The sequence below is a fragment of the Eutrigla gurnardus genome (assembly GCF_963514095.1).
Source record: "Eutrigla gurnardus genome assembly, chromosome: 22".
NCBI lineage: Eukaryota > Metazoa > Chordata > Actinopteri > Perciformes > Triglidae > Eutrigla > Eutrigla gurnardus.
The window spans coordinates 8,807,360-8,825,852 of record NC_139933.1 but is presented as its reverse complement, the minus strand read 5'-3'; the positions used below and the strand labels follow the sequence as shown (position 1 = coordinate 8,825,852).

Here is an 18,493-nt window from a genome sequence, read left to right as displayed (position 1 = left end):
CCTTCACACATTGAGTCCTTTGTTGAGTCCTTTGTTGAGTCCAGTGGGTTGTAGATAAGTCATGAAACACTGGACTTTTATTCCCAGGCTGGGGGTGAACTTTCACCCCTGCCACCCCTAATAACCCTCCTACTCAATACAGAAACATTCAGATAGAATAATACCCTCTTTATTTTCCATCTACAATTCACACGCCTACGTGTATCCTCTCTTTTGTCCCTCAACGGAAATGGACGAGATGATCCCTGAACTGCCAATTGATCGGTGCATAGGCAATGTAATTAAATGTTAGATTTTATACTCTTCCTGTTTTTTTTCTCCAATACAGTATGAATTGGACCATGATGGTGATGATGATGATGATGACTTGCCCTCCAGTAAAAAAAAAAAAAAAAAAAAGATGTCTTGATGGATGAATTATTATGCTATGGGCTATAGATAGGCATGAATAAAATAAATTATAGGTGTGATACCATGAAAGATAAACACATAGAAAGCACAATTAGGTTACAAATACTCACCACAGGTCCAATGAATGAAAACCACACACTTTATTTTTTTAGCCTGGAGATCAAAACCATTCGCTTCTCAACCTCTTTTATTGAAAGTGTCCCCCTACGTATTAATATCCATGTTAACGCATTATGTTCATCCTTTCTTAGCACGTTCTCAGTGTTATGTTTATGAAGTTGCACTTGCGTCATCAAACCGCGATTTGCTGCGCTACGTCATCATACGGCGACGTCCATTTCATTTTGTAAACATTTGCGAGGCGGAGACGAAAGTGAGGAAAATCATGGATAGTCTTGTGAAGGTAACGTGGCCTTCAAAGCCGTAAATAACGGGTTTCCTTCTCCCCACATGCAGACATATTTTTATAGAACAATAAGCGTTTCGTTTCCTCGTTACTAGCCAGTTAGCATGACATACTAGCCTAAAGATAAGTTAGCCAGTCGCCCACAGCGTTGCCTCTATTACGTTATTATCGAGTTCTGACGGTTATGCTAGTTAGTTACTTTGAACAAAGCAACATTATACCACACTCGCGCTTTAGTCCAATAACCAGCCTATCGAAAGTATGTTCTTTACCCCTCAAATGACTCGACACAGGACTGTAAAGCAGCAACAACACAAACCTTACAAGATGTTCTCTTTGGCTTCTAAAAGCGAATAATATGGGTGTTCGTCTCTAACCAGGTCCACGGAGGTGGAGGCTACGACTCTGACTTCAGTGATGATGAGCAGGGAGAGTCCTCAGAGAGAGGCCTTAAAAGGTGAGACTATTACATTCATGAAGCCATTTTATTAGATTTTACATGAATTCAGAGCTCAGACAACAATGTATGAAGTGATGTCAGTCGTTGATAGTCTAATACTGTTGAGCCAACAAATGCTCATGTTGCCATCTTTTCTCCAATCTCCTGTAGTTGTAATACCGATGGTGGTAGGTCAGCATCATAAACACAAGCTTTCTGTCTTCATTTGTACCTCGTCAGGAAACGTGAGGAGGAGATCTTACAGAAGCCGTTCCAGAAAGGTCGCCACTCCCAGAAGGCTCACCGGAGTCTACACTCGAATGAAGTGGACAGGTGGTACTGTACCCTATCAGTGAAATGCAACGTATTGAAACCCCTTCACTTTACTCACATTATGATGAAAGAATTGGAGTACAGTTTTCCCCCATGATGATAATGCAAAAACAGGAACTTTTTTCAAAATTTATTAGGAAATCACATAGATTGTTGAAGCACCATTGGCAGTGCTAAAGCTTAGAGTCTGCGTGGGTAGAATGCCACAAGATTTACACACCTGGACTTTGGGATCTTCTGCCAGTCTTCTGTGTCATTTTCAGACATGATGCTTAGAATTAAAGCTATAAAGTATCTTGGTTTCACCAGATCAGAGAATCCTGTCTCTCGTCATCTTGAGTCCTTTAGGTGCGTTCATGCGTTTCACCGAGGACAGGCTTCCGTCTGTCCACTCCGCCATAAAGCCCAGATCGGTGGAGTATTGCAGTGATGGTCGTCCTGCTGGTCGGGAGTTTCTCCCATCTTCACGCAGGATCTCTGAACCTCAGTGAGAGTGTCTAGGTTCTTCCTCGGATTGCGGCCAGCCTAGCGAAATAAATAGTCCTGGTTGTGCCTAACTTTAACTTTCTGTGATCTTGGGATGCCTGCAGAAATTTTTGTGACCTTTCCCAGAACTGTGCCTCAACACAATCCTGTCTGTGAGCTCTGCAGGGAGTTCCTTTGACTTCATGGCTTGGTTTGTGCTCCTATGTGCTTTGTCAGCTCTGAGACCTTAAATAGACACCTTGTGTAGACAGGTGTGCTTAATCAATTGCATTTACTACAGGTGGACTCCAATCAGGGTCATCAAATGTCTCAAAGATGATAGATGATATATATATATATATATATATAAATCCTGTTTTTGCTTTGTCATAATAGGGTATTGATACAGATTGATGCACACATATATGTATTTATATTTAACTTTTTTATTTTCATTCTGTATTTCAGAGAGGAAGCCAGGAACAGGAGAGCCCACTTGATATCATTAAATGCTGTATCCTTTTATCATTTATAGTTCACATTCTTTTTTATGGGATGAACCTAAAGACATTATGTCTTGGACAAAATAAGTTTTTTTGCAGTTCACAGTGAGCAAAAGTTAACAGTCAAAGAGAGACTGACCTTAAGCAGAAGTCTCCAGTTTGAGCGACATAAGAAGTTTGTCGCTGACTACATACTTTATTATGGAGGACAGATGGCCGACTTCAAGCGCTCCAAGTAAGTATTGTGTATCACAGTCACGCTTGACAATCAGTCATCTGCTGTCGCTCTGGGCTAAAACTAATGTGAATATGTTAACCATGACAGACCATTTGTTTATGCAGCGTTCTCATCCAACAACAATTTTTAATTACAGTTTATACCAGGAGGAATTTTCTCCTTGTCTGCCTTCTCATTGAATCATGTTGTTCTCCCTCAGAGACAAAGACAAAACGGATCAGGATGTGCTGCGTGAGAATCATCGCTTCCTCTGGAGGGACGAGGATGAGGAAGACATGACATGGTGATCATCCACAATCGACTGCCCATACAGGCTGCTTTAAAATCCAGTGTGCTTTCGGCTGTTCTGTTTCACATGAGTGTTGTCTTCTACCTTTTCTTCTATTTCAGGGAAAAAGAACTTGCCAAGAAGTATTACGACAAGCTGTTTAAAGAGTACTGCATAGCTGACCTCAGCAGATACAAGGAAAACAAGGTGGGTTGAGTGGATGAAAAGACTGATTGATAGATGTATTACCCAGTTCAAACAATACAAACGATACGACAGCACTTACAGTAACAGGTGGCTCATGTCAAATGACAATAAGTGACTATTTGGAATATAGCAGCTCAACATTTTTAACTAGTAAAATGATGAAATAAGACGCCAGAGTGTTGACTAATGGGGGAAATACCTTTTAAAACAAAATAGGAAAACCTTTTATTTTTGCACCTATTTTGGAAATGAAAGTTTGGTTTTATTAATCCCCCAGGTAAAATGTGGTTGTTGCAGCAGTTGAGGAAAAAGGCGTAAGTGAAACCCACATAATGTAGAGGAAGAAAATAGCACAATCAATCGGTACAGACATCTCAGCCATCCCAGGTGCGGCTGCTGGGCAAGACGATACATTTTTTTTACCAGGCTCCAAAGTCACAGTAATTGTCTCAGTGGTGGTGCAATAAGCAAAGGTTAAGATTTCATTGCTCAGACGCGAATCTCCACCGCCACTGTAGCATTTTAGATGAATGTTATGGGTGTGATGTGTTTTGCTCCGTCTCTAGTGTACACTGGGCCAGTTTTGTTTGAGGAAAGGCGTAAAGACTGATAATGTGTTACACAGCAGGGCCGTGTTCTTACGGCTCCATAGCTGTGCTCTTTGGTTTAATGATAATAATATCTTTTAAATGTGACCGCTCTGAAGTTGACACATAATACATAACACCCCAATGGGCTTATAATTATTAGAGGTACTACAGTTTTTGTTATTATTATTATTATTATTGGTGCAAAGGGTAGCACACAAAACATGGGTAGCAATATAAAATACATAGAAGTAGAGTGAAACGAGACGGTAAAACAAAGTGTAATGAAGAAAAAAATGCAAAAACAAACAAAAAATAATTAGTGAGCGATCATTTGGATTCCATAACAATATCGTGCAAACCATTTTTGTTGAGTAAATGATGTGTGACAGAGAGGGTGCTATGAGAGCTATGTAAAGGCACCGGCAAAAACACTAATGGCTGCATCATCCGTTCAGTGATGCTTGTAACACACACACACACACACACACACACACACACACACACACACACACACACACACACACACACACACACACACACACACACACACACACACACACACACACACACACACACACACACACTCACACACCAGCCCTGAAGCCCAGTGGGGTTATGGCGGACTGTTGCAGAGGAGCTTGAATGACTTTTCTATGTTATGTTGTTTGCTTGATGTGTTTTCATGCTTGCTGTCGCACAAATTGCCCACTTGGGACAAATAGTAAATCGACTACCAAATTACATTTACATTAAAGTGAAGAAAATACGACATTCACACGATATTTAGAAACACTATTTACGTACTCCAAAACGGTTTTTAAATTTGGCCGATTACATTTTTATTTCTGCAGCTTTATTTTGGAGTGTGTTCTGACACTGGGATACTTCCTCTGAAACAAATGCTATTAAATGCTAATGACTAATGAAATACAGGGCAAATACTGAGTTATATTAGTATTCCTTGAATGAAGCTTATGAAGCTCGATCTAAAAACTGTAATTCAAGCTCTGTGTGTGTCTTTTTAAATTTGTGTCCAACAGTTTGGATTTCGTTGGCGGACTGAGAATGAAGTCGTTTCTGGCAAAGGTACGGCATAAAAAATATATATATATATCTGTGATTTATCGAGGCACTATGCACTATAGTGATGTAAGTCAGAGAAGCTATTTATGAAGGAGTCACCTTTACTTAATGAAGGTTTATACTTGGACAAATCCATGCATACTAATTTTAAGCACATTTCTAGTGTGTATAGTGTATTGATACTTAAAAAGTATTCTGTAATTTCCTGTTAGTACAAAGCAATTAAGTATGTTCATTATTTTTATTTGCTCAAGCAGTTTAACCACCAGTCTGTCGTACATCCTGTGTAGAATTAGTATGTAGTGTGGTTTTCGGGACACATCTATGGTTTATCCTCCCCGACATGCCCATAAAACAGTTCACAACCTTCTCCACTAGATGGCGACAGAGATTTACAAAGCATTTTACAGCAGTACTTAAAATCTAATGGATATTTCCTAACATAAGTCTCCCGACATGGAAGATCATACACACATGCTTGTTAAATTTGACTTTTGACTTATTGGCTTTGACATTTCACCCGACTCAGCTGCTTGTTTGGGAGACTGTCTGATTGATCTGTTGATTCACACAATGTTGCTTTCCTGTTTATTATGTCTCCCACCGAAAGAGAAACCTCATTCTACCTCGACACTTGCGACGGAGCCTACTTTTACTGACAGTTTTCAGCACTTTTCTGATTAATTCTTCAGGATTAGTACAGCACCTTTCTGTCTACCACTTCCTGTGTGACAGTGACAGATATTCAGTCTACCTAACTAAACCTGGCTCGCCAACTCATTGATATACTTGAGTTGAGAGGCTCACACTTGCACGCGTGTGCGCATTTTCATCTGAGTGGCTTGCTTAGGTTCACATCAATGCAGCCTTGCAAGCATACACAGTATTTCTGAGAAAGCTGACTAAGCCAATATATTGTCCCAGATTAAGACGGTGTAATCCTCGTCTCTGACAGTTCACCCCCTGTAGCAATACTCTACAGGAAGTGGGATTAGATCAGGTCAGAGGCACTTCACTTCAACCGTCACGTGTGTGATTTGTTTACATTAATAATTCCCCTACAGAAGTACTTCTTAAGCACTATTTAGAGCACGGGACACTAAACTCTCCAGTGAAATCAATACTGATCTAATCCTGTGAAGTCCTCATTCAGATGGGGAGGAAAAAGCGTGTGTTAATCGAAAGTTGAATGTGTTAATGTTGCAAAGAACTGTTAAGCGTGGACTCAGTAAGACGTGAGTTTGATTTGACATGAAGGCTGATAGAGGGATACCATTCAAATAATCACTTAGAAAGCTTTATTGTTCAAATAGTTACATCTGGATTCAATGTTGTTAATCCGGGGTTCGGTGTAGAACTCGTCAGATGACCAGGCTCCACTTCCGCTTACAGATTAATTAAAGACTTTTTTCCCTCCCGCCCATTTAAACTGAGCCTTCATCTACATATAAAGGGGCAATGCACTTCCGTTCTCCCAATGGACGCCTTTTCGGAAATGATCCACTTATCATTTCCTGCTATCTGTGCACTTAAGGTCATGCTGGTGTTAGGTAATGCTGTCTACTCTTCACCCAATCAGGTGGATTATGAAGAGCGCTGACCTTTCTTATCGTGGCCACGGTGTGATATGGGATGAAGGAATGTGCCGTACTGAAAGGTTTTCTTCTTTCTTCTTTTAGAGGTTGAAATGTTTTTTTTTCTCTCTTAATATGAAGGAGAAAAAGACAGAAAAGATTATGTCCTTGAATCAGGTACACAAGAGCAGGATCAAATGTTATCCTCCCCGAGGAGGCCTGCATTTCCCTGTATCTTAAGGAAACCTTGAAGAATGAGATTTCCTTCACGCCCATCCTCCTCCCTTTCTGTGTCTGATCCAGAAGCATTCACACTTCTGACAGATTCACATGCATTTTACCAGTTGTTTATGAGGGAATGAAGTCTTTGAGTTATAAAGAGTATCTAAAAACAGACCTTAAAGATGCCTACTGGAACTTTTTTTTGTAAACAATCAAAAGTTTGGTTTGAAATCTGCATTTTTCACCAACATTTTTGAGGACAAACAGCCATGATGAATGTATTTTCTTCCTAATAGAACATTTACATTGAATACTGTGAATCCACTACAAATTGAGGACCATCTGCTGACCAAAAACATTACTCCATAGCGCTTCCAGTGGTCAAAAACGTCATGTCATACTCAAAACTAATTTTGCTAATGTACTGCTCACATTATACATTAGCACGTTGGCTATGGTGGAAGTTTTTTGCCAAATATTTTTTCTTTAATTCCAATAAAATTTCACTGTGTGGCATATTTTATAATAACACAACATTCCATGTTGTGTTTTTCTGTGAGTTCCCCTCCTGAACTTTAGTCTTGCTGTCAAAAGCGGGTCAAAGGTCGAAGGCAGTCGAGGCCAGGCTTATTTTTGGTGGACCTCCTGTCAAAGTAAATGGACCTAACTTATGTAAGTGGCCTGCATTCGGTTTTAATATGCCTGCCACCCTCACTGAAAGTGCAGGAATCAGATTTGACCCACCTCTTCCACATTTGCCTTTATGAGGCAATTTTAGGTCCTGTGACATCATAATTTTCATAAGTTATTGACTTGCTGACCTTAGATGTAATTTTATTTTCTGTTATTACTTGTTAATTATTGTTATTACATTTTTTAATCATCCACAGATGTCAGGTTCTTCCACCTCATATCGTCTGCGAGCAAATGCTTGAATATTGTCACCAGTTTCCCTTCCTAATTCCCCATTGTAACTAAAAAAAGAACTTGATAGCCCAATTTGAAGCCGAGTCCCTTTATATAATTGCTTTAGCATTGCCTGGGTTCCAGTGGAGAAAGGATTTGTATTTTGTAAGGTGATCCTGCTGCGCTCTGTTGTGCCAGACAAAATAAATTAGCTTCGGAGAAGTAACTGGGTGTAAGTGTTGGAAGTGATAGCTCATTAGCCCGTAGCCCACAACGCTTTCAGAGTTGCCCAGTCTAACAATAGAGACTAACGGTGTCTCTGCTTTTATTGTTTTAATGTGTTTATCTGTGACTGTGCGTGCAGTGTTGCACATTAAAATGAGGAAATATGAGTATTTCTCAATAAAAAGGAGGGATGTGTGGAATGCAGGACACATAAAACACAATCTCAGTAGTATGTCACGCTCTTAAATGTGCTTAATAACAGGATGCTGTCGAGTAAAAACAAATTGTAAAAATACAATAGAGCATTGAACTTCAGGTCAGCAGTCATAACTGTTTGCCAATTGGAAAGAGAGACGTAAAAATGCAAACTCTGCCCCAGAGTCACACGTGGGACTGTGTGGTTGGAAATAGAAGCTGTCTTTTGGATGTCAGTTACTTTCACCCTGTTTGAAAGATCAGCCTGGGGGCAGTGAGTGTGGATTGTTCACTGTTTTCCACAGGCTGAGAATTTATTAAAGGGGGTCGACCCTGAGGAGGGGCCGGGGGTTGACTGCAAAACAGCACTGACTTCACAAGCTCAAGTGCAAACTATTGCACATGAATGCAACGTTCTCACAGACCTTTCAATCAGCCTGCACTAAAAAAAGGACAGAGATCGCTTTGGGCGGCGGCTAAAGTACGTGTTTGTGCAGAGGATCTTGTTGCAGAGCTGAGCTAGCTGTCCCCCCCCCCCCCCCCCCAGTTTCATTCTTTACGCTAAAACTAAGCTAACTGATTTCCTGGCTGTAGCTTCACACATGAAAGTGGTATTGATCTTCCCATCTAATGCTCTGCTTTTAAGAGTCACTCAGGAGTTAATGAAAAGTGAGAGAGAGCGCTGGCTCAGGTGGACACTGTCCTCTGATTTCATCCAGTGAGTGTTAATCATGAAGCCATCTGGTGGCATTAGCATCCATTGACGTAGGAGGACAGTAGTTTCCTTTCTTAATGAGTTTACCCGACCTGGTGCCAGCTCTTCTCATGGTGCACGTGAGGCTCACCTGATGTGTGAGGATTCCCGATGCTTGTCAACAAAACCCGGTAGACATCAATTAAGAGACCCATATGGGAGCTTTTGTGAAACGCGTATTGCTTTTAAAGCAGCAGTTCTCTGTGCGGCACTACTTTCAACACCTGTCAAGATGTTTTGCTATAATATAAAAAAATGGGGGACCAATAGGCTTAGAAACGATTAGAGTAAGTGAAGAATAGTTCCCTGACCTTGATTATATTCATTTTTATGACATTTATTCTCAACAAAGAAGTTGCCTAGAAACACATTTCTCCTGCCTCCGCTCCGTCAGGGTTGTGGTTTTTAAGTAGTTGCGGTTTCTGACACATTCAAACTCTCCACATGAACCTTCGAATATATCACATCCTTTTATATTCCACACTGAGCCGCTGCCCGCTGTAGGACGCTCAAGGGCGCTCTGTTTTGTGTACACATGCAGGCTTTTACCTTTCTTTGCAGATAAAAGCTGCCGTATGTACAATTTGCAGAGGTATTTAATAGTTTTTGTGCGTGTGTGTGTGATGGAGAGAGGAGGATGCCACGTAAATAGTCCAGAGCGGTTGTGATTGACGTCACTGAGGATGGTGAAGACATGATTCTCTTTGGGTCTCCAGGCACCGGTCACTGATCACCGCGTCACGTTGGCACCGAGTAGAGATCGTGGCCTGGTCCCAAGTCCCACCTTCCAGTCATCAAGGACTTAAAGGGAGACACTGGCATTTGCAGTTTCTATCCAATTAGACCTTTGTTTTAAGACATATGTACATCTGGCTGTTCCGTAAAAATGTGATGTGTTTATTTAAATAACGCTATGGCCATATATGGGCATATGGCTCGGTTGGGCAGCGGATCCACCTTTTTGGTTCAGATTGAAATATGAACAATTTGCCGTGAAATTTAGTACCCACACTCATGGTGCCTATTTAATGTCATGATTATCTCTATAGCGGCAATATGATTTTAATTTATCGGGGTTTCGGTGAAATAATATTTGTTTACTTAAACAAAAGGAATTTTCCCAACCAACCTCTTCACACTCAAGGACCTGAGCCAGGAGTGTCTTTTTTAGCTGACGTCATAGATGTCTAATCTAATGCAGCATGCGAGGAGAAAGTCTGCCTAAGTGGCCCGAGATAATGAGTGCCAGCGTCACTTCACCTGGATGTTTACAGAGTCTCGATCTCAGGCAGGTGAGGGAAGGCACTGTTTCCTCTCGCAGAATGAGGGACTTTTCTCACAGCTGAGCCAAGAATGGGCTGTTCTGACGCACTCGCTCCATCTTTTACTCCGAGGAAACCCCGGAGACCAGATCAATGCCACCTTAAGCTCCTCTAGGGATAATAGTCAGGCTGTGCAGCGGCTGGAGGGAGGCCTGAGGGGATAAGGTGAGGCAAAGAAAGGGAGATGAGGAGGAGGAGGCAGGGGGATGTAGATAGACGGAGGGGGGCGAAGGAGAACAACAGGGTTTGGAGTTAGCTTGACAGAATCCGAAGCCTCTGGAGATTTAAAGTCTGCGTCTCTCAATTCTAAAATAAAACATTTGCGACAAACACTGTTCTGTTCTACTTACAGGAATTCTGTTCCTTTTCAATTCTTTCTCTCTGTATCATACATAATAACCCGTTATATAACACTCAATGTCAGGCTTTTGTGGCTTCTTTGATCTTTCACCTCTTATTGATTATCAACAAATAAATGTTTTCACTGAGTACATCATAAATTGAAATATTAGTATGTGTATGTATGTCTTCCAGGGCAGTTCCAGTGTGGAAACAAACGCTGTGAGAAGGAGGAAGGGCTAAAAAGCTGGGAGGTGAATTTTGCCTACGTGGAACACGGCGAGAAGAAAAATGCATTGGTCAAACTCAGTAAGCTAAAACACGCATTATTTCATTTTCTGCGCTCATTCTTGCTAAATGTGTGTGTAGGCTGGCTTAAATTACACACATTCGAGGGGAGACCTGGTTTAAGGTTAAGTGTGTGTGGCTGTAGATTAGTGGGGGTTTCAGTCTTAAAACCCGGCTCATAATAATCCTCCTTCAGGTATCATACTGCAGAAAATCCTGTTAGAATAATTACTGTAATTGAAGGACCCACCAGTCATCGTGAACTCAGTCAAGCAAGAAATGACAGGCTCTTTTAACAAGCGAGGGCAACAGGTCCCATCCAGACATTTTTATTCCCTCATCAGCTAACATTTTTTTCCCACTTATAGTAAATCTATGTCCAATTTTTCTGGCAGTCCCAGAAAAATTGTCTCAGCAATGAAACATCATCTGGGAAACTTAATAATGCATTGTTTATAATTATATAAAAATGATTTAATTTACTTAAATTCTACAAAGTAATTATAAATGGTGAGAAAACATTTCTGACGAAGTAATGAAGGAGTTCCACAGGGTTCTGTCCTTGGTCCTCTTCTCTTTAGTTTATGAATTATTTACCAGAATTAAACCATGGAGGAGGTTTCCACATGTATGCTGACGATGCTGTTTTATATGTTTCTAGTAAAACAATTGCCTCAATTTATAGACATTAGTTCCAACATTTAGCTTCATTTAGCGTCTAATGCTTACAGTAACATTAAGAAAATTGGTTTCTCATTCTGGTTTAATCCCATGTTAATAGATATAATTAGCAATTTATTAAAATAAAGTGAGTAAGTCACCAATTTAGTAAAATATATCTATCTTCACACAATTATGTACATTTATTTGCCTCTTAAAAAACATTTATTTTGCTTAAATTGGACTTAATTCCATTCTTGTTTTTCTTACCAAATTCATCTTTATAATAGAGGAAGTATAAGAAGTTCAAGAATGAATCTCAGAGCACCCTTATAATCAATATAGGGATAATAATATTCATGAAATTAAAAACAATTAAAGCATTTCCACAACCTTTATCATATTTGAGGTGGTAATGATGATGCCATGTTGTTTCTATTCTAGGACTATGCCCTGAATGCTCATTCAAACTCAATTACCACCACAAGTAAGTACTTACCACCTTTCAGACTTCTTTACATTAAATATTTACATCTATTTGATGAGGGATTTTAAAGATTGTGGACTTTGTGCGCTGGTCTGCCAGAAGTAGGGCAGGTCACTGTGGAGAGCCAGCACACTTTGCTTTGTAGCATGCAGGGGTTCACGATCCAAACTATGATTGATGCCTCTTGTCTGACCAGTCATGTCTACACTATTATATATCACATTTTACATTTTAAGTGGTATCTTGACACAGCTAACTGTGATAATGTAGCTTGAATTTGCTGGGGATGGAAATCTGAGTAACGATAATCTGCAAATGTCTGGCATCACAGTTTTAAAAGTCCCTTTGAGTGTCCCGGCAGACTCCGTATCAAGATGTATAGAAAGCCTTCATCTGTTTAAAGCTCTAGCCAAGATTCATTCATGCGCCTCTGAATGTGCCTTCGGTCCCAAAAGGTTTTTAGCTTGCCTTACAAATGCTGCCATAATTGGCCGCTTTATATTTGAATACAGTCTGTTCATCGTGGGATTCTTTTTGTAGGAGGAAGGAGGTGAAAGCAAAGACTAAAGAGTTGTCGGAGGAGAACCAGGAGCCGCCACAGAAGAAGAAGAAGAAGAATAAGAAGAGGAAGAGATCGTCCTCACACTCCAAAAAGCACAAACAAAAGAGACACAGATGTGAGATTCCTCTCCTCTTCTAGCAAAATAAAGTGTGCAATTATTTAGGGCAGTAACCTCATCAGATGGGAGCAGCCTGTGGCATGTTTTGCTCTTGGAAATGACATCATTATTATTTTATTTTTGAGTAAAACATATCTTTTTCTTGTTGTTGTTGTTGTAACACTCTGTTTCTCTACAGCTTGCTCCACCTCCTCCAGCAGCTCAGAGCGTTCGAAGGACTCAAGCAAAGGTAGCGTTCATAACATAGCAAGTTCCTCCCCCATAAAAAAAAATTAAATATAAAATACACACATTGGACAGTTGATCTCCCAGGCTTCTGGGCCCAGGACACTCCTCCCAACTGGAGTAAAAAAACACCTCGACCACCCTATCTGAAAACACATCTATACGCCCTGTAGGTAATAGTGATAGACAAACAGCAGGTCTGTTTTTTTTCCTCCTCCTCATTCCGCTTTACTTTTTTTTCCTGCTTTTTTTTCCTTGTCATTTTGCCCTTCACTTTGAGCAGCGTGAAATGAAGTATGTCTTCGCCCCCGGCTCAGTTTATTCCAGGATCTGGATGGATGGATGGGCGGGTGGGGGTGGTGGTGTACACAAAAACAAACTTTCCCTGTCCAGGGTTATGTCACTGAGTTCAGCATGCTTTGGAATCCATACACAAACACACTTGGTCTTTGAATCCAAGTGTGGAACTCTGGAAAATGAAGGGAATAATTATATTAGGGCCATGTCTAGGGGAGGTCATGTATCACATCACAATATGTATATATATTTACAACTCCTAGATCTCGTATTTGTGTGCAAGAGGAGGAAGGAACTCAGAGGAGTTCCTGCTGTGTGAGGCTAAAAGTGAAGACCTTAATGCACAAGGGCTACTGCTCGACCTCGCCTTTCCTTCCTCAAAGTATGACTGACAGCTCTCTGAATCTCCCCTGCTAGACTCCGACGCTGGGGATGAGCCAGAGGGCCAATCGGAGAGCGACCACTGGCGAGGACCCGCTCCTGCAGTGGACGAAAAGTCAAGGTGAGGTTACCAGCGACGGTCCATATTAAATCTCAACCAGTGAGCTGTCGTTAAAACCATCACAGACAGTCCTTACCACTTAGCCTACATAGGTTACTGATCTCTTTATAGCACAGGAGGTAGACCACTTAGGTATCCCACACAAAGCTGCTATGAACTGTCAGGAAAGTCGCTAAACCTTTAACCTGTTCCTGTCACGCATGCTAGGTTGCTCTCAGAAAGATAGTTGGTAAATCAGGTGCTCACCCGCCACTTTAAAAAAAAAATTGTATTCTGTTCTGTGTTAATTCACAACATCTACTATTTTTTAAATATAAATGAAGTATAAAAGCCACATGCCAACACTTCCAGTTAGTGAGGGGCCACACATCACAGCACCATGCATGAAAGGAACTAAAGTTTCTCTGATTTTGTTTGTTCCATCCAGGGAGGAGGAGTTTGACGAGTACTTTGAAGACATGTTCCTTTGACTCGGCTGGTATGAGCTGGAACCCTGCTGCGACTACACTTCCTCCTGTGTGCCACCGACATTCAGCGTCTATCGCTTTGACTCTTCATTTGATTGTATGAGTTTCAGAGCTGCCACCGAAATAAACGCAACGTTTACCCTCCATGAGTCGAGTGTTTTGGATCGACACGGTCACCATCTGTGATAATAATTCAGATTGTTTTTTTATAATTATGGTAAAAGCAGGGAAGTCCATCCATAACTTTGGTCCATCCATAACTTTGGTCCATACTTTTGCGAATGTCATATTTGCAAAACCATGAGGAGCCGACATTTTAACTTGACATAGTAGGAAAAGCACAGGAGATTTTAATAACATTAACAGCTCGGTTCTGTCCAAGTGGCTAAGTCAGCTGTGAGTCATTATTTACACCTTTTCTTTTCCTGCTGTGAATCAAAATGGCCTCTGCGAAAAAAGGCCATCAATGTTCCTGGTCAGCTATCCATTAACATTCAGCAGCAACCGTCAACTTTCCAATACCAACACGCTGATGGGAACACGCTTAGCATTATGCCCATTTAATATGACCTTGTCAGCAATGTCCAAGCGAGCATGTTAGCATGCTGACATCATTTGGCTCAAAGCATTGCTGTGTTAGCAAACCAGCAGTTTAGCTTCAGGGAATGTGACGAGGAGGGATACCGTGCAAGGTTCTACTTAAAACATGTCATTAACTAAAGCTGAGGTTAAAGCAAATTAAGTACAGGGTGTGTGGGTCAGCGAGGAAAGTGGCGCAAACCACCAGAAAGGAATACAGGTCGCGTGTCAGCTGGAGAAACGGAGTGAGTTCAGGGGCCAGGTTTTATAGCCCAGGGGCCAGGTGAGCTGCGTTAGCTGACGAGCCTCTCATGTGAGCCGATTGTCAGCTGAGGTTGTCCAGGACAGCCTCTTAGACAGCTGGAGGGGCGTCACACACGGCTGTTAGAATCCCCCAAACTTTAAATATCTTTTATGATTTGAATCTGCACCGTGCATGTAGATTTCCCAGAGTAGTGCTTTTTAAAACTCGTTGAACTAGAATAAGTCTTTGGTCACACAAAAGAGTCACGCGCTCTGCTGTTACAAGGATTAGCTTGACGTCCCTCTGGCCAAGGGCAGATTGAAACGCCGCCTCGACTTCAACTCGCAAAGAAGAAAACTGCGTGAGGTTGCCGGGAGATTATAGACCTCGGCTTAAATAAAGATAATTACTTTACCTCCCGGTGCACTGTCTGCCTCTGCTTTCTCAGGAGAAGTGATTCATGGCAGTGTTTAGCTAACAGGTGGTTCGGTGTAGTGAATGACACATTTAGTAATAACAGATGGTTGTTTTTGGTGTGGCGGTGGGATGTAATCTGGCCCCCGGCTATACTTGTAGGCCTGGATGCGTTTACAGTGGATCGATTGTGTCGTCAACATCTGTTTCCTCGGTTAAAGCTTCATTCGGGGCCCTGATTATGAATTCCAAAAAAAAACAAAAAAAAAACCTTTTTCAAATTTAAAGCTCCCCTTCCTGCCACATTTCAAGTTTTGTTTGTAATGTTTTTTTTAAAGCACGCTCTGGTTCCCCCTCAGGTGAACACTCTGCCAGCGTGTTTCCTGTAGTTTGTACTGTTAGCGCTGTTAGCATCGTTAGCTTCGAGCTGCAATCTTGTATCTACAACAACTCTGTCTCCCTCGCTGAAAATCCAGAATCTATGAATATGTAGATATGTAAATAAGTTGAACTGCTTCAAGTGTAACGTTCACATATTGAAGCAGGGCCCTGTGAAGCGAGGTGGTGGGGTGCGACCGCTCTGCAACCGCTGACCCCTAAGTTGTCAGGGGAATGAGAGGTCGTGTTGATGCAGGCGTTTCACCCACTGTGGTGCAAAAAAATGATTATATTAAAGGGTTTTCTGTGTTTTTTTTGTCAAATATTCTAGCTCTTCAGCAGCATCCTGCACTCCACTCCTTTTAAATGATTGTATACTGGATGCAGAATGTGCAGGCGGCAGGACACAAGATGCTGGAGAACGTAGCCAGACCACATTGTATCGAGCGGGGATCAAAACCAATCCACTGATCCTCTTTCCCCAGAGGCTCATCCAGCTTTGGAGCCTCTAAGATCCCGGCACGATATATGACTAAGAATGAGTGCTGTCGCGGCTAAGCCCAAGGTTTCTTAAGTTCACTCTCTTGTCTCTTCTAATCTTTGTTAAGTGTGAATAAGAGATAAAGTCACCTATGTTCATGTTGAGAAAAGTGATTCCCGTCCATTCTTACACTTCCACAAATTCCTTTATTTGCTTACACATATTACATTTCATGAACACATACATACAGAAGAGGTCATCTCATACGTCAATTGATAAGATTTCTAATGTCTGAAAGACAGTTGATGGGATACACAGATAGTATATAGTGCATTATTTGGTATCTCACAAAAGGATCGTTGAAGGAAAAGCGAGGGGCCGTTTGAAACACTGGAGACAATGAGGTCAATTTGTGATTAAATATTGAAAACATATCGCTTCACTGCATGTTTTTGCACAGCTTGGGCCAGTGGCCGTAACAGCTCCTCACTTCACCTCAAGCAGCGGAGAAGGACTTGCCAGGTAGTCCCAAAGCCATTCTGATAGGATTAAGTGCCTTTGATTGTTGCCCCGTTGATTAGAGAAGACATTGTGTAACAGGAAGTAGAGGGCTGCAGCCTAAATTCGCCCTGGGAGGGTCATTGCTAAAAGCGTCGACTCAGCAGGTCCAGCTCAAATCGGGTTTACATGGAGATCATCAACAGCAGTTAAAGCGCGATTCATCGCATTGTTGCATCAGTGAAGAAAGGAACGGAGGACTTTGGCCTGTACCACCATACAATCAACGATGCTACAGCTGCATCTGTCACATTCAAAACGCAAGTCGTCTTGACATACACACGAGGCTTTGGTAGCCTGCTTCACCTCCTCTGTAAGAAGGGTATTTAAAGTCTAAAGCTGTGTGGCTCTCAAACTCTGGCCGGCAATCAAATCAGATCCTTCTCAATCTTCTTACAGGAGAGGCAGATCTACTGTACCCTGTTTGACTGACCCCCTTAGAAGAAGCAATCACCTTTACTGTACATCCTTTCATATCAGCGTAACGCTTTAGTCGTTCTTAAGTTTACACTATTTACATTTTACAATTTCTATGTCATTAACTATATAAATGTGAAATCATGCATGTTTAAACGGACGTTATCTTCTTTTTTTGAATCGACATTGAATTGTTATTTTGGTCTAAACACTGGTGTAAATATTACGCACATTTACGTTTTTTTAAAGTTATTTTTTTTCCAGGTCATTGGACTTAAGGATAACAGCTTACAGGTGATTTTTTTCAAAGATCACAATAAAGTTGCACAAAGTAAATATATTTCCTAGATTCCTAAATGTAAATTTAAGCATGCGTTTGTTCACAGATTGGGAACGCCCCCCCCTCAAAGCCCGTCTCAAACTCTCCATTCGTGAACACAAGTTCAAGTACAAAATTGTCAGACAAAGAATCCAAAAAAATATATGTATATAGATAGATTGCATATTAAAACAAACAGACCATCACACAACTCAACAGTGACTTTGAGGTAAGAGAACGTCAGCCCTTGTTGATTGCATGTTGTCACTCGCAGTATCTGAGCCTCGAGGTTATTTATACAGCATTAAAAGATCCTTCCGATTACAGACTCTTGCTGTCCGAGGAATTAATTCCACAACTCATTCTTCACCAAAAACAGATGTTTAACCACATTCCTTCTTATCCCAGTGAGTAGAAAGTGACGCGGTTATTCACCCTGCCTGCCCACCCGCCCCTCACTCATTGCCTGCCACTGCCAAAACAGCCGCAAGTGCATTGTGCAACCTACAGCACGTCTATACTGCGTGGTAATTGACTGCCAACGGGAACAATGTAAAACTATTGCGTTGGCATGTATACACAGCACATGCAGCACATGCTGTTTCCTAGCGGAGCTACTCTGAAGAGCTTAAACCTGGAACATTTGCTTACAGCTTCTGAGCTCATCCAACCGTGGTTTTATACCACTCGTCGGTAAGGTTTCAATTATTGCTATGAAAAAGATAATATAGGTTGTCCATGTGTATATTTTTTCAAAAGTTCATGGCTGTGTGTCGTACGAAAGAGAGGAAGGAGGAAGTGTCTTCTGAGTCACACAGACTTCTCTCGTAGTCCCGTCATTACTTCTTGGTGATGTTGCTGATGCTTTCCTTCCCCGGAAGATAGTTAGGCTGACTGCAGACGGGACCGCAGGCCAGACCCGACTACACTAGACTATAGCAGGCTAGACTGCCAGACAAGGCTGGGCTGCACCAGAGCAGACAGCAGAACTATGCTGGTGTAGATCAGCCACGACCA

General features: G+C 41.5%; 1 protein-coding gene across 1 annotated transcript; it reads left to right on the top strand.

Annotated features, from left to right (window-relative positions):
• The first annotated feature begins 731 nt into the window (after positions 1-731).
• fra10ac1 (FRA10A associated CGG repeat 1) lies at positions 732-14,230 on the top strand. Its single transcript, XM_084039590.1, has 14 exons — positions 732-814; positions 1,198-1,274; positions 1,497-1,589; positions 2,523-2,568; positions 2,716-2,792; positions 2,995-3,078; positions 3,186-3,270; positions 4,901-4,946; positions 10,676-10,789; positions 11,873-11,915; positions 12,456-12,592; positions 12,774-12,824; positions 13,535-13,619; positions 14,047-14,230. Exons 1-14 carry the CDS (start codon positions 797-799, stop codon positions 14,087-14,089), a joined length of 999 nt encoding a protein of 332 aa, XP_083895716.1. The 5' UTR covers positions 732-796; the 3' UTR covers positions 14,090-14,230.
• Positions 14,231-18,493: the final 4,263 nt, after the last annotated feature.